Genomic DNA, 17,096 nt, shown 5'->3' on the forward strand with positions numbered 1-17,096 from the left:
ATAGATAAGATGTTGTTCGTAACATTTGTGAATAAAAAGAATTTAGCAGAGTTCTTGTCTTTATCATGTCGGAAGAAACCAACATTTATATCTGTGTAGGAAAGTGAAGATTTGAATGTCTCTCCAGAGTTTCGGAGTGAATTTCCAGAATAAACCTTTCAGGTTGTAATTCACATAAAGAAAACATCAACATCATGTTTGAACTTCTGCTTGAAAACTGAAAAGAAGCTCTTTTAGAAGCTTTTGACCGTCACCTGACCTTCAGCCAATCACATGACGCTCGTCCAGCAATCACATGACAACAGGTGGAGATGGTGACCTCTGTCTCTGGTGTCGGATGTGAACGCCCTCCATGATCTTTCTCTGGCTGTCGACTCATGGATGGATTATGGAACCAGTCTACCGGGCACAGGTCTAGGGACCAGAGAGGCCGCGATGACTCGGTCACCGAGACCAGGCGGAGACAAACCGGATTTTTCACTTTAGATTTTGAATGTTTGTGGCAGCTTCTCCCTCCTTGTGATTTGGAGACTCTTGCCAGATGTTCGTTGGACACCTACGTCACATTTTAACTGAAAACAACGTTTTGTGTATGTTGTAATAACTTGATTTTCATGAAGTGGACATTTTACACTTTAACATCAACATCTGCCGGACTATGCTGAGGATGTTTTATGAGTCTGTGGTGGCCAGTGCTATCCTCTATGCTGTTGCATGCTGGGGCAGCAGGCTGAGGCTGGTGGACTCCAACAGACTCGACAAACTGATCCACAAGGCCAGTGACGTTGTGGGGGTGGAGCTGGACTCTCTGACGGTGGTGTCAGAGAGGAGGATGCTGTCCAAGCTGCGGGTGATCTTGGACAATGTTTCACATCCTCTCCATGACGTACTGGTCGGACACAAGAGCAGCTTCAGTGGGAGACTCATTCCTCCTAAATGTACAACAGAGCGCCACAGGAAATCATTCCTGCCTGCGGCCATCAAACTGTTCAACTCCTCCCTCTGAGGGTCAGACACTCAGAAGAGACTGATTCTGGACCTGCTTCACCTCTGTCAGCAACCACTACCTCATTATTTATTCTTTAAATGTCAGTGCAATACATACATACATACATACATATATACATATATACACATATATATGCCAACAAGGAACATTTAGACAGACGTTTACTGAGAAAAGGCACAAATAGAATTTCAGGTTAGAGAACCTTCTGATTAAAAACACTTGAACGTCCAAGGTTTTCTATGTAAAAGGTTCATGTGAAAAGTAAGTAAAGCTGCCAGATAAACGTAGTGCAGTAGAAGTAGAAAGTATCTTAAAATGGAAATACTCAAGTATATCAAGATTGTACACTTTAAAGTTTAGTTACTTTCCAGCAATCACATGTGAATGCCTTTGTTCATCTGTGATGTGAAAACTTCCACAGTCAGAATAATACAGGCTCCTGGTCAGAGTTCAGTTCTGAAACGCAGCCCAGAGAGGAGGCTGCACCAGCATCAGCGTCCCCTTCACATGTTATCATGTTCATTTCATTATGTTTGATGCTGAATCTTACAGACAGTACAACAGCTGGCCAGGTGTAAAGACCTGAAGTGAGACCACATGCAGGCAGAGACCTCTGGGTGGGGGGTGTTGAACTGTCATGAGAACCAAGGCAGGTGAACTGTTGGAGGGTAACACCACAAGCCAACAAAGGGAGTGAACAGCCTCTCCTCTGTGTGCATATTACAAACTAACCTTTGTCTTGTCTAAACTACTTGTACTTTAGTTGAATATTTCCATTTTATGCTACTTTCTACTTCTATCTTACTGCACCACATCTCAGAGGGAAATACTCTGACTGCTTTAGTTTAGTTACTTTACATGTAGCTCTATGGAACTACTGTTTACTGTGGAGGGGGCGGGATAACAGCTGGATAACAGCTGGAGCTCTCTGGACTGTTAAGTCAGACGAACTTTATTTCAATTAAGATAGAATAAAATAACAGCAGAGTTAGATTAGTTAGTTCAGAGATCATCAGGAAGTCGTCTCCATCTGAGAGCTAAAAGCAGCTTCAGCCTGTTTGGGGTTCCTGGAGATCTAAAGGTTCCTACTGGGTTTATGTTCTTCAAGGAGATCAGAAATTAGATTATTGAGTGATTTATAAACTAGTCTGGATGAAACAACATGAATCAGGTGTGTGTAAGTGAGGGGGAAGCAGAGGAGACGTGACACACGTCCCTGCAGTAGAGCTGAGATGATTCAACACACACAACACATCAGAATCAGAATCAGAATCAGAATCAGAAACTGTTTATTGCCAAGTAACATACATTACAAGGAATTTGCTGTGGTCTGAAGGTGCTATTGTTTTGATAACAAATAAGTAGAATATAAAAGCTAAAATAAGAATAAGAATAAAAATAAAAAAAATAAAAAAAAAAAAATTAGATAAGATAAATAACAACAGTGCAGTGACCAGAATAAAGTAAAGTGTCCAGATAAAGTGTCCAGTAGGGGGTGGGTGCGTTAATGTAACGCAGTGGGGACAGGGGTGATGTACGTTAATATAACGTATAGCTTGTGTTTGTGTTCTGGGGGGGGGTCAGTGAGAGTTTGTCAGGTTGACTGCAGAGGGGAAGAAACTGTTTTTGTGGCGGGAGGTTTTGGTCCTGATGGACCGCAGCCTCCTGCCAGAGGGGAGGGGGTCGAACAGATGGTGTCCGGGGTGGGAGGGGTCGGCAGCGATCTTCCCTGCTCTCCTCAGGGTCCTGGAGGAGTACAGGTCCTGAAGAGATGGAAGGTTGCAGCCGATCACCCTCTCTGCAGAGCGGATGATACGCTGCAGTCTGCGTCTGTCCTTGGTGGAGGCAGCAGCGTACCAGACGGTGATGGAGGAGGTGAGGATGGACTCAATGATGGCAGTGTAGAAGTGAACCAGCATTTTTTGTGGCAGGTTAAACTTCCTCAGCTGCCTCAGGAAGTACATCCTCTGTTGGGCTTTCTTGATGACGGAGCTGATGTTCAGCTCCCACCGGAGGTCCTGGCTGATGATGGAGCCCAGGAAACGGAAGGACTCCACAGTGTCCACTGCAGAGTCACACAGGGTGATGGGGGCGGGTGGGGCTGCGCTCTTCCTGAAGTCAACAACCATCTCCACTGTCTTTGAAGCGTTAAGCTCCAGGTTGTTGCTGTTGCACCAGGTCACCAGATGGTCAATCTCCCACCTGTAGGCAGACTCATCCTCTCCAGAGATGAGTCCGATGAGGGTGGTGTCGTCCGCGAACTTCAGGAGCTTGACAGACTGGTGACTGGAGGTGCAGCTGTTGGTGTAGAGGGAGAAGAGTAGAGGAGAAAGAACGCAGCCTTGGGGGGAGCCGGTGCTGATCGTCCGCGAGTCAGAGACGTGTTTCCCCAGCTTCACGTGCTGCTTCCTGTCAGACAGGAAATCTGTGATCCACCTGCAGGTGGGGTCAGGCACGTTGAGCTGGGAGAGCTTGTCCTGAAGAAGAGCCGGGACGATCGTGTTGAAGGCAGAGCTGAAGTCCACAAACAGGATCCTGGCATAGGATCCTGCGGAGTCCAGGTGCTGGAGGATGTAGTGTAGAGCCAGGTTGACGGCGTCGTCTACAGACCTGTTGGCTCTGTAGGCGAACTGCATGACATTTTACACTCCAAGCAGCCTGTTTTATTATGACTGATGATCATTTTTATTTTTTAACAGTGGCCCCAACACTGCCAGGGGGAATACAAAGACTTTAAAACGGCCTGAAATCCACTTCCAGCCGACTTACTAGAACTAAGGTCATCTGCTTTAATTCAAACATCGCCATTGTTTAAAATATCTGAGCCTGTTGTTTCCCTCCTGACCTCTAGGAGGCGACCTTCTGTCAGTGTCAACTGAAAAACATGCCCGGAAATAAAGAGAACCGGAAGTCTCGTTGGTTCAGTGTGATCTCGGAGTGGCGGCGGGACATCTGTGTTGCTAGCTGACGAGCGTTGTTCTGTGGTTTAAAGCGGCGGAGCTTCAGGTAAAACCGTCACCGTCAACACGCTTTAATGTTGAAGTTGTATGGAAGCCAACGGAACACCAACAGAAGCCAATACAAGTCCGAACTGCGCCTGCGTTAGCACGCTGGGCTAGCTCCGATGCTAACTAGCTAATTAGCCACTGTTAGCGTCGGCTAACTGCTAACGGCAGCTTTAGCCTTAGCTCGCAGATAACTTGAATGTTTGTTTCTGTTGTCTGCTTTAACTTAGTTTCTTTATGTTTTAGTGAAAGTTAGTTTTAAATGAGCCAATGCTAATGAAGCTAACAGGCTAACTGTCGGTGAATGCCGCGGAGTTATAGTGCAGCTGTTTGTGGTTCATCATCTAAAACGTTTGTGATAAAAGAGAAACATCGTGTTATTTGTCAAACTGAATAGTTTAAATATTTAATCTAGAAAGGTGAAAGGGTTAGATTCAGATTCAGTCTGCTGCAGGTGAGATGTTTCAGATGTTCTGTTTTAATAATCTGTTCATTGTTTCAGTCACGTCTCCAGGTTCTCAGGTGAGGCTTAAAGACCGTAAACTTTGGACTGTCCTCTCGGAGTCTGGGGATCTGGGACAGACATTTTTCTGATGTTTTGAATTTTTGATTAATTGTTAGTTGTAAACCAATTTCCTTGAAAGGTGGAGGCTGGAAATGACGGATCACTTTGATGAAAACAAAAACGAGTCTGGACAAATATAAGTGACAGAAAACAGTCACAACTTGTGGAACAGCTGAAAAATCTCTTCTTGTTGAGAATATTTTATACCTGGATGTGATGATAACATGTACATGTAGTTATGTATTCAGTCCTCCACTGAATTTATTTATTTATTTTTGTCTTTTTGGAAGGTCGCGTCAGGTGTGAGTGTCCTGGTATTAAAAAACAGCAGCTGTGTGATTTTAGTCCAATGGGAGACAGCGATGATGAGTTCGACAGGAGGAGGCGGGACAAGTTCAGGAGAGAGAGGAGCGACATGGAGCGTTCAAGAGAGAGAGAGGAGAGGAGGAGGGACGACTGGCCCGACAGGTATGCACACCTCATCTCTTATTGTGATACGTTTGTGTGTGACGGACATGTTTAATTATTGTGTGTGTTCAGGGACTGGGATCGCGGCAGAGAGAGGAGGAGGGATTACGACCGGGGTCGTAGAGAGAGATTCTCTCCCCCCCGACACATCAGCCCTCAGCACAAACGCATGAGGAGAGACTGGTGAGTGAGTGAGTGAGTGAGTGAGTGAGTGAGTGTGTGTGTGTGTGTGTGTGTGTGTGTGTGTGTGTGTGTGTGTGTGTGTGTGTGTGTTTTGTCTAGTCTACACCTCGCAGGTGAGTCTTCGTTCTGTCATTGATGTTTGAATTTTCCAGGGACGACCATAGGGGGGAGCCGTACCGCTATGACCTGCCGTATGGAGGAGGCGGGGCTCCATTTCCAGGGGCGGGGCCTCAGGGCTGGCACCCCGACCTCCCCCACCTTCATCCACACCATGGAGTTCACCCCCTGCAGGGCAGGTGAGCGTAACATGAACTCTCTCTGCCTCTAGAGGTCAAAAATCCCTGATGCAACCTGTCAGGTTTTAATGTATATAAAACCCCATTCAGACTAACATTACATTATATTATATATTTCACTCAAAAGTAAAATTTCACGGTGAGCTGTTGAAGTGCTGCAGAGAAACAGCGGCACAACGTGGCTGCAAGGCTTCTGATATAAAGACAGATTCTTCTCGCTCTTTATGTGACATTTGGCTGTTAACATGTTTGGGGGTTGGTCTCTCTCAGGTTGGGGATGGTGGATCCAGATCTCCCTCCTCCTGGTCCTCCCACTATGAGGAGCTTTAAGGTGAGTGAAATGATCTTGAACCCGTTATCGCCATGCAGGCGGCGCAGCATCATGGGTGTTGTGGAACATAATATTTAAGGTGTTTGTGTGTCTCTGCAGGAGTTTCTGTTGAATATGGAGGACAGCGTGGATGAGACGGAGTCTGTGAAGCGCTACAATCAGTACAAACTGGACTTCAGACGACAGCAGCTGCAGGACTTCTTCCTCCAACACAAAGACCAGGAGTGGTTTCGCTCCAAATACCACCCCAATGACATCACGGCGAGGAAGGCGGAGTCTCTGGCCGCCCTCAAAACCCGGCTGGGCGTCTTCCTTTTCCTGCTGGACAACAACTGGCTGGAGAACGTGTTGCTGGACATGGACCACGCCCCCGCCATCATCAAACTACTGGACGCAGGTAGAGACAGAGAGACGGGTAGTGAGACGGGACAGAAAAGCTGATGGGCCTTCTGTTATATTTACATCTAGATTACTGCTGTCACCTTGCAGGGGTTTCTGGGTAATGAAGTCCTCAAACTCAAATACTTCATGGATCTGGGGGGAAATTAGAGTGTCTGAATTAAAGTAATTCTAGGGTGAAAAAAGGACCAGAGCTCTCTCTACCAGCATGTTCGGAGAGGGCGCAACTTCAAAAAGTTAGTAATTCAAATACGAAAGTTTGATAAAGGAAAAAAGGAAAAAAAATAAAACGAACGGGAGCGACTGTAACCAGCTGCCTGCACGGTCGGCGCATGCGCACTCCCCTCTGGTGTCTCACCCTCTCTCCTTTTGTTTCCCTGCAGCGGTAATAAAGATGGAGGGGGGTACGGACCTTGACCTGCAGGTCCTGGAGGCACCGACTGCCCCCGCAGTGGCCGGTGGGGAGGCGAGCAGCAGCAGTGGTGGTGCAGGTGCAGGTGGTGGGGGAGGAGAGAAGAGTCAGGGAGATCTCAGCGGGAGAAATGTGAGCGCCAAGGCGGGCTCAGAGTCGACGGGGAGTCGGACACAGGAGACGAGCAGCGGAGAGACGGGCGAGATAAAAGACTCTGATAAGGTCAGAAGATGATGCGCTCTTATCTGGTAGTTTGAGTGTTAATTGCACGGTTGAGGCTGTCCGATGAATGTGTGGTGACTGTGATGTAAACAGAAAGTAAGATATGAAAGCAGTCATCAGCTCCCATCATCAGTCTGCGCCGCTCGGATGTTTGAAATGCAGCAAAGTCACATGGGCGTCTTTAGTTTGTCCTCCTTCGTTTTGCTTTGTGTTTCCCCTCTTAACTGTATTCAACATCAGAGCTCGTTAAAGGCCCCTCTGGTGTGTCCTGCGTCCTCTCAGGTCCTATTCTGATGTCACATAGCAGTCACACTGTTCAGTCAGACGGTGAACTTCATCGAGACCAGTTAGCTTCACGGTCAGTCATGTTTCATGTTGCAGTCAGTGGCTTGACACATGGTGAACTCTGTAAACCCAAAGACACCCAGCCCTGGCCCTCATCAGGCAACTGGATTCAGAGTTCGGTCTCTGAATCTCAGACTGCTGGTTCACTTTTCTGATAGGTTTCAGTGAATCTGCCCCCGATAGAACGAGCTGCTGCTTTGATCAGTTACTGCCAGACAAAGATATGATCGATCACCTGCGGAGCTTCATCTCCTTCTGCTCGTCTTCCCTCACACACTAAGTTTCATTGTAAACCCTCTCAGGACTGTGACGAGGAAGCCAAGCAGAACGGAGAGAAGGAGAAGGAGAAGGAGGAAGAAGAGGAGGAGGAGGAGGAGGAGGAGGAGGAGGAGAAGAAGGATGATGACGAGGAGGAGGAAGAGAAGACGACTAAGAAAGTGAGTTGGTTCTGTGGTTGGTGCTGATGTTAACACACTGATGATGGTGCTGGTGTTAACCTCGCCCCCTCCTCTCAGGGCAGGAAGAGGAAACGCAGCGTGTCAGCTGACAGCGGCGAGGGCAGCGCCTCAGACTCAGACTCCTCCCACTCTGACGCAGAGAAGGAGGAAGACGAGGAGAAGGAGGAAGAGGAGGAAGACGGAGAGGACGGTACGAACAGCAGCACAGTTACATTAGAAGTCAGGATGATAAAACAAACGAATCACACAGCGAACGTTCCAGAAGAGACGCAGCTGCTGTGCTTTTTGCTTACAGATCGTTAATGGATGCACAGAGGTGTTTTTCATGATTAATGAATGTTTCAAAGGAAACGGCATTAATCATTCTGTGATCGACATGAACAGACAAAAATCAAGTGGTGTATTTACTTAAGCAGCTAAACACGTCTGAGTGATTCATTCATTTACAAAATGAAACAAATGAAATATTTACTGATGGTTCTTGTGTGTGTTTATGTGTGTGTGTCAGAGTGTCGCAAAGAGCGAGGGAAGGAGAGAGAGAAGGAGGCTCCAGCGAAGCCCCGCCCCCTCCACCTCACCACGTCCTTGTTCATCAGGAGCATCCCGCCAGAGGTGTCCAAGGAGGAGATCACTGCTGTGAGAGCACTCACACTCACACACACACACACATATACAGCACCTGACGCCTGTACTAACAGGATTCATGTTTGTAGTTGTGTCGCAGGTACCTGGGTTTCCTGCGGGTGGCGCTGTCGGACCCTCAGCCTGAGAGGAGGTGAGAACTGTTTGACGTGTTGCTGTATGTGAGGAGATGATCTGACGGTCCTGATGAGGTTCAACCTGTTTAATATGTGTGTGTGCGTCAGGTTCTTCAGGCGGTGCTGGGTGACGTTTGACCGCAGTGTGAACATAAAGGAGACGTGCTGGAACCTGCAGAACATCAGGGTAAACACACACACACACACACACACACAGCCGTCCACAACACTGACGTGGACAGCAGAGTGTAACGGTCCTCTCGTCTCTCAGCTCAGAGACTGTGAACTGTCCCCGGTGGTCAACAGAGATCTGTGTCGACGCGTTCGCTCCGTTAATGGTCTGACTCACCACAAACCGGTGGTGAGGAACGACATCCGCCTGTCGGCCCGACTCGTCCACAGTCTGGACCAGAGGGGGGAGCTGTGGGCCGGACAGGTACGCGTTCTAATGACTGACGGATATCGTCACATGATGATGCTGCTGCTGTTCAAACTCAACTTTATTAATACTCCCATGGATTCTTTTAGGATTAGAAAGGATGTTAAAAACAGTTGATGACAGAACAAAGAACATCTGTGAGGGAAGAAGCTCCACCCTGTAACTGTGTGTGTGTGTGTGTGTGTGTGTGTGTGTGTGTGTGTGTGTGTGTGTGTGTGTGTGTGTGTGTGTGTGTGTGTGTGTGTGCAGATGGAAACCAACCCTGTCCTGAAGAACATCACAGATTACCTGATCGAGGAGGTGAGCGCTGAGGAGGAGGAGCTGACAGGTGCCTCAGGGGGCAACAGTGACGATACAGGTGATGCCAAAGACCCCGCCTCCTCCTCTGAGTTTACCGTGGAGACGGACGACAAACTGCTGAAGGTGGGAGGAGCTCCGTCTGTCTCAAATATTTATTCTAATGGTAACCAATTAGTGTGTGTGTGTGTATAGTTTTATTATTTGTGTGTGTGCAGGTGCTGGACAGACTGCTGCTCTACCTGCGTCTGGTCCACTCAGTAGATTATTATAACTTCTGTGAGTATCCTGCGGAGGACGAGATGCCTCATCGCTGTGGGCTGATCCACGTACGAGGACCCCCGCCTGTAGCCAAGATCACTGTAGCCGAGGGTACACACACACACACACACACACACACACACACACACACACTGATAAACATAAGTCCATCCTCCACTTTACTCCAGACTGAAACACCTCAACAGCTGCTGGATGGACTGTGATGAGATGTGGTTCAGACCTTCATGGTCCCCTCAGGATGAACTGTAATAACTCTGGTGATCCTCTGACTCTTCATCAGCGCCACCATCAGGTCAACATGTTAAACTCAGAGTCTGAACATTATACCTGCTAAACATCAATACGTTAGCATTGTCACTGTGGGCATATTAGCATGCTGATGTAGCTCGAAGCTAAATGCTAACCATCCAGCCTCAGCTGCTAGTCTGGTTCAGGACATGAACTCTTCTGGTCACAATGTTCTCAAAGAGAAGTTCCTTGAGCAGCAGATGTGTTGTACATACACATACATGCAGTGTGAAAGGTGTTGATGATGATGTCAGTGTGTGTTTGTGAACCTGTCGGTCTAATCCAACGCTGTGTTCTGATTGGACAGTGAGTGAACATCAGAGGATGTGTGAGGAGCGTCTGGCTCCTCTCCTTTCTCCTTCAGAGACCCTGAGTGAAGAAGACGCTGCCAGGCTGGGAAAGAAGGAGCCGGAGCAAGAGGTACACCTGTCTGTCTGTCTGCCTACACCTGTCTGTCTGTCTGCCTACACCTGTCTGTCTGACTGTCTACACCTGTCTGTCTGACTGTCTGCCTACACCTGTCTGTGTGTGTAGGTGGAGAAGTTCCTGTCAGCCAACGCTCAGGAGCTCAGTAAAGACAAGTGGCTCTGTCCTCTGAGCGGGAAAAAGTTCAAGGTGAGTCCAACTACGTGTGTGTGTGTGTGTGTGTGTGTGTGTGTGTGTGTGTGTGTGTGTGTGTGTGTGTGGTTTGACTGAGTGGTTACCGTGGTAACACTCGTTGTTGTTCAGGCTCCAGAGTTTGTGCGTAAACACATCCTGAACAAACACGGAGACAAGGTGTCGGCCGTCAGACAGGAGGTCGTGTTCTTCAACAACTTCTTGCTGGACGCCAAGAGACCCGCTCTACCTGAGAACAAGCCCCTCCCACCGCCAGCACAAGGTGACTGACACACACACACACACACACATTCAGGTGTTTGAGTATCTGTGTCATCGTCACTGTCTTCATCTACACAAACACAACTAGCTCACATGGCTTCTGTGTGCTGTTGAGAGGCCTTCTGGGAAATGTAGGACGCCACACAGTGCCGCAGCAGTAGAGACGGCAGGTTGATGAAAAGATGCTGACGTGATGTCTCTCTTTCAGCCGCTCCCCCTGGTATGCCAGGATTTCCTGGTCAGTCACCACAGCAGCAAAGCCTTCTGGGATATCCACCTGGAGTCAGACCTCCCATGCCCGGCTTCCCTGGTACAACACACTCAAACATACACACCATCAGATGCAAAAAACATACTATGCTTCAGCTGAAACATCAGTCATTTTAGGTGCTGTCGCCCAGCTGTCCTGTGTCTTACTTTACCCACAATGCATTGTGCACTTGGTTGTTAAGGTAGTCCTGCTGTAGCCACAACTACATGAGTTCTATGCAGCTGAAAGACTTTGTTCATATTGTAGTTGTGAAGCAGTGCTTTAATGTGTGTGTTGTAGGCGGCGGACCTCCCTACCCCCCCAACCAGTTTGGGGCAGGGCGCGGTAACTATGACAACTTCAGAGGTCATTTAGGAGGAGGAGGAGGAGGAGGAGGAGGAGCAGGGTTTCCTGGGAAACAGCGAAACAACAGGTAGAGAACAGAGTGATGACAGTAGATGGTGGAACATGGTGATTACATGTTGATTATGTTTTGATTATATGTCTCTCTCTCTCTCTCTCTCTCTGTGTGCAGGGGTGTGCGAGGGGACCCCCGGTCCATCATCGAGTACAGAGACCTGGACGCTCCCGACGACCTCGACTTCTTTTAAACACGACAAAGTGAAACCACAGGATGTTTTTTTAAACCTTTTTTTATCCCTACAGTTCCCATCATTCTTTTCATCGCCCCTCCATCATTTGTGTGTGTGTGTGTGTGTGTGTGTGTGTGTGTGTGTGTGTGTGTGTGTGTGTGTGTGTGTGTGTGTGTGTGTGTGTGTGTGTGTGTGTGTGTGTGTGTGTGTGTGTGTGTGTGTGTCAGCAGGACAACGTTCCTGTCAGTCATTAGTGAAGATGATCTGATTCCACTTTCCAATAAAGATAGACTGACGACCACTTGTGTGTTGCTATGGTTACCAACAGGAGCATCAGTGGACAATAATTTCTAGGGTGTTTTTCGTGTCTCCCAAGTCTTTTAGAGAGTCGGTAGTCAAGTTTTCATCCAAATCAAAATTTTACTTCCAGAACGTTGAATTAAATAAAATGGTGGAGCTGATTCTCCAGTCGCTGCCATTAAACCACCACAGAAGAAGACACGACGAGATGATGTCATTAAAGAGCTCCAGTGGAAGCTCAGACGATGGAGAACCACATGGAGAACATGATGGAGAACATGACATCTGTGCTGTGATGAAGGTCACAGCCTCCTCATCACTCCACACAGATCTGATGTCACTTCATGTGCCGCAGAATTACTTGGTTTCGTCCACCTCAGACAGGAAACGCTTGATTTGACTTGTGTTTCCACTCCGATGTAAACTGAAAACACTATAAGAACAATGACAGTGAAGTGTTGTGGCTCCACTTAATGAGATCGGCAGCAACAGAATGGCACCACTACAGTGTCCTCCCGAAGAAATCTCCGTTAGTTTGTCACATTCTGTCTGTACTTAGCCTGTTACAGGCAGGTGACCTGTCCATGTATCCCTCGCAGCCCCCACAACCTTCAGTTGTTATCATCAGACAGACTGCATGTCAAATAAAATACATTTTCTTCAAACAAATTGAGTCCTAAAGGTAAAACAATAATGAAATGAAAAAGATGAATTGAGCTGGATCAAAGTTGTGGTGGTGAATAAGAGACTGTAAACCCATCAAACATCTCGTCACTGCCCCCTGCAGGGCAGTTTGGGTATTTCAGCAGCAAAGGACAGGATGAAGAGAAACTCCCCAGAGTTTCTCCAAACTTCTACAACAGAGTTAACTGTTTAAATAAAGAATACTGTCACCGTCACTGTAACTGTTATCCAGCATGACAAAACTACATTTCTTTAAGACACCGGAGAGAAACTCGGGACAGTTTTTTTAAATCATTAATGGTGTATATGTATATATGTATATATATATATATATATACACACACACACACACGGGGCCCACTTTCCCAGGTGATCCTCGTGGCAGCATCACTCTAATACCCCAGCAGGAGGTATAAGAACCAACAGCAGCTGCACCACGTGTTCAGAACAACAGAGAGTCAAAGTCTGAAGTCTGTAACTTAATGAAGAATATTTGATCATAATCAACAATGTTCCTCTGAGATTATAAACAAACACAAGTGACCACCTTCCTGCCGACTGCAGCAGAGGAACCCAGAGGTGACACACCAGCGTCCGCAGAGCAAACGCTGGTTTGAAGCAGTGTTTGGTGTCACATCACCGAGCGCTGCTACAATGGGACAAACACCTCTTCAATGGCTCATCTGACTGTCAGCATGATCGTTCAACAGTTTAGTTACGTTCAGAAAATGTTCTCACTTTACTCTGGTACAACCTTTAAGAGCAGGAAGTGGCCGCAGCTGAATAAAGCTGTATGTTAAAGAGAGAGTGATGAACCAGCTGCTGTTATGAACATTGTGTTTGTTCTGTGTTGCCTTCAAGTTCCCATTAAAAGAAAAGTCTGCTGTTACTCAGCACTGTAACCACTCTGACTTTCACTACATTCACATCCTGATAAACACAATGTCGTCATGTTGAAGCTGGAAGACACTGAGTCATTTCTCTTCAGTTCAGACCTCCCTGCTGTTCTGCACCACGAAGAACGCTTAGTAAACGTCTTCTGTCGCGGTCTGAAACTCACTGAGCGGTTGACGGTGAGTCTTTGTGCCCTCGTCCTGTGGCTGTGGTTTTAGTGTCACCATCAGTTCATTCATAGAGATGGTTTATATAGATTTCTTTTCCTGTCAGACCTCTGACCGGGAGAGACGGCAGTTTGAACTGGACACTGAGGAGGGACACGACCAGAGAAACCAGGACTCAGAGTGATGACTGATGAACACCTGCTGGTTCTACCTGTAACATCAGCTACATGGTCACATGGGGCAGTAGAGTTTACTGGTGTGAGTCCAGAGAGGGAGTGACCAGTAACACCATCACTGTCACTGGTAAGACCACACAATCGATCAGTCTGTCAATTGACCATTCGCTAAGGCTACAGCTAACAGGTCCCAGCTCATGATATAATGCTAACAGATTGAGGCTAAAGCTAACATGTCCAAAATCATGATATAATGCTAACAGATTGAGGCTAAAGCTAACATGTCCAAAATCATGATATAATGCTTACAGATTGAGGCTAAAGCTAACATGTCCAAAATCATGATATAATGCTAACAGATTGAGGCTAAAGCTAACAGGTCCCAGTAGCTCTTTGTACAGAGTTTCTCTCTGTCTGCAGCTCTGTGTACACACCTTCAACATGGACACACCTGCTGTCACTAATTACCTGTGCTAAGCTGTGATTGGACAATCATTGTTTGGGGGAGGGGTTTAGCAAACAGTTAATTTCTTAGAAAGATTACATGGCCGCTCTAGTGCCCCTGTGAGGTCGTAAAGTTTACTACACAGTAGAACACTAAACAATAACGCCTGCGACTTCTAGTTAAAGGCAGAGTTTGTCCTGCGGGTGGCGCCAGAGTAAAGCTCATGTTGAATCTCCTCAGACTTTTGTCTCTGTGTTGAGGTGGACCAGTGATCCTGCAGAGTCCTGTCCTCCCTGTGACGGGGGGGACATGATGTCACTCAGTCCAGCTTCACAGAGCAGCTAGCTTGACTGTAGACTCTCAGTGTTGTTAAATGACATACGGATTATTGATCGCTACCATAAAGGTAATAAAGTCTACTACTGATCAACTTGATGGCACACACACACACACACACACACACACACACACACAAACACACACACACACACCAACTCAAGCTGCAGCTTTGATAGGCTTATTAGGAATTAGACACTGTGTGTGTGTGTGTGTGTGTGTGTGTGTGTTATTAGGGTGACTCTGCTGACTCAGGAGGATCAGAGGAACTCTGCATGCCTGTTGATAATCTGCCCCTCCTCACTTTTCATCGTCTCCTCTCTCTTATTAATATATTTCGTCCTCACTCTCTCACTTTCTTCCTGCTTGCTCTTTACCTCTCTCTACCTTCTGGTCTTCCCCGTCACCCTTCTTCTTTCTGTCATGTATTCCTTCGTTCTCTGCGTTCTTTCCTCTTTTCCTTCCCTTTTGGTCTGAACTCTGGGCTTCCTGCCTCCTTCCTTTTTCCACTCATGTCTTTCATCTTGACCTCCTTCTTTGTCCACCGGAGGAAAGTCTTCATCAAATCAATCCGTTCCATAAAATGTTCCAGCTGTGAACTTCACACAGCGTCTCTCATCAACGTTCTCTCAGGATTCAAGCACACGCCTATTAATCTATTAATGTATTAATGATCAGAATAAACTGAAGTAAAATGTGACACTTGTGTGTAAACTGTTTTCACCTCCTCACCTCTGCAGGAGCAAGATGCTGAGGTAGAAGACCAGATGTGAGTTTGTCCTGAACACAACAGAATAACTCACCCACAGTCACACAGACATTAATCAGAGATGATTCAGAAGGTAAAGTGATATTTCCACTCTTGGAGAAATCTGAGGCTTCTGCGTGAGGGCTGGACGCTATCATCCCTCCTCTAATCTCTTTATCCCCGTCAGGGTGACAGAGGAGACTCTTCTGCTGGATCCTCCGAACACTCCTCCACTCCTCCCATCCCTCCTCTTTCTCCTCTTTTCTCTCTCTGCTCTCCCAACTTTACAAGGACCAGCTGTGTGTGTGTGTCTGTGTGTGTGTAGGGGGGGATACTCGTCTGTTTCCATGGCGATGAGTTTGATGGGCAGTTGGTGGATCTAGGCCACGTAACCAAGGGCGACAGATTATCAGCTGACAGGTGAGTAAGGAGATAATGGAGTGAAGGTGGAGGGGTAATTATTAATATGATTATTATTATTACACAAAATATATTCAATGTAACCGTAGACGCATCTCAGACATAGAAAATAAATAATAATAATAATAATTCCACCAGCTGTGGAAGAAGTATTCAGATCCTATACTGAAGTAAAAGTATGCAAGTTCTGTCAGTATCACAGTAACAGTATATAAGTACTGTCAGTATCACAGTGACAGTATGTAAATACTGTCAGTATCATAGTAACAGTATATATGTACTGTCAGTATCACAGTATCACAATAACAGTATATAAGTACTTTCAGTGTCACAGTAACAGTATGTCAGTACTGTCAGTATCACAGTGACAGTATGTAAATACTGTCAGTATCACAGTAACAGTATATAAGTACTGTCAGTATCTAAGTACTGTCAGTATCACAGTAACAGTATATAAGTACTGTCAGTATCGCAGTAACAGTATATAAGTACTGTCAGTATCACAGTAACAGTATGTCAGTACTGTCAGTATCACAGTGACAGTATGTAAATACTGTCAGTATCACAGTAACAGTATATAAGTACTGTCAGTATCTAAGTACTGTCAGTATCACAGTAACAGTATATAAGTACTTTCAGTATCACAGTAACAGTATGTCAGTACTGTCAGTATCACAGTAACAGTATATAAGTACTGTCAGTATCACAGTATCACAGTAACAGTATATAAGTACTTTCAGTATCACAGTAACAGTATGTCAGTATTGTCAGTATCACAGTAACAGTATATAAGTACTGACAGTATCACAGTAACAGTATATAAGTACTGTCAGTATCACAGTAACAGTATATAAGTACTTTCATTATCATAGTAACAGTATGTCAGTACTGTCAGTATCACAGTAATAGTATATAAGTACTGTCAGTATCACAGTATCACAGTAACAGTATATAAGTACTTTCAGTATCACAGTAACAGTATGCCAGTACTGTCAGTATCACAGTAACAGTATATAAGTACTGTCAGTATCACAGTAACAGTATGTCAGTACTGTCAGTATCACAGTAACAGTATATAAGTACTGTCAGTATCGCAGTAACAGTATATAAGTACTGTCAGTATCACAGTAACCGTATGTCAGTACTGTCAGTATCAAGTAACAGTATATAAGTACTGTCAGTATCACATTAACAGTATATAAGTACTGTCAGTATCGCAGTAACAGTATATAAGCACTGTCAGTATCACAGTAACAGTATGTCAGTACTGTCAGTATCAAGTAACAGTATGTCAGTACTGTCAGTATCACAGTAACAGTATATAAGTACTGTCAGTATCACAGTAACAGTATGTCAGTACTGTCAGTATCAAGTAACAGTATGTCAGTACTGTCAGTATCACAGTAACAGTATATAAGTACTGTCAGTATCACATTAACAGTATATA

General features: G+C 46.0%; 1 protein-coding gene across 1 annotated transcript; it reads left to right on the forward strand.

The window, feature by feature from the left end:
* The first annotated feature begins 3,941 nt into the window (after positions 1-3,941).
* Positions 3,942-11,780, forward strand: LOC139305551 (serrate RNA effector molecule homolog). The gene is made up of 21 exons (XM_070929431.1): positions 3,942-4,015; positions 4,870-5,047; positions 5,120-5,230; positions 5,383-5,526; positions 5,797-5,857; positions 5,957-6,254; positions 6,640-6,890; positions 7,538-7,672; positions 7,751-7,883; positions 8,202-8,329; positions 8,407-8,468; positions 8,560-8,638; positions 8,723-8,887; positions 9,140-9,313; positions 9,406-9,559; positions 10,065-10,177; positions 10,292-10,372; positions 10,487-10,637; positions 10,845-10,946; positions 11,187-11,319; positions 11,422-11,780. The coding sequence occupies exons 2-21, from the start codon at positions 4,929-4,931 to the stop codon at positions 11,495-11,497; spliced, it is 2,670 nt and encodes an 889-aa protein (XP_070785532.1). The 5' UTR covers positions 3,942-4,015; positions 4,870-4,928; the 3' UTR covers positions 11,498-11,780.
* The last annotated feature ends 5,316 nt before the right edge of the window (positions 11,781-17,096 follow it).

Source organism: Enoplosus armatus, chromosome 23 (genome assembly GCF_043641665.1).
Source record: "Enoplosus armatus isolate fEnoArm2 chromosome 23, fEnoArm2.hap1, whole genome shotgun sequence".
In the NCBI taxonomy this organism is placed as follows: domain Eukaryota; kingdom Metazoa; phylum Chordata; class Actinopteri; order Centrarchiformes; family Enoplosidae; genus Enoplosus; species Enoplosus armatus.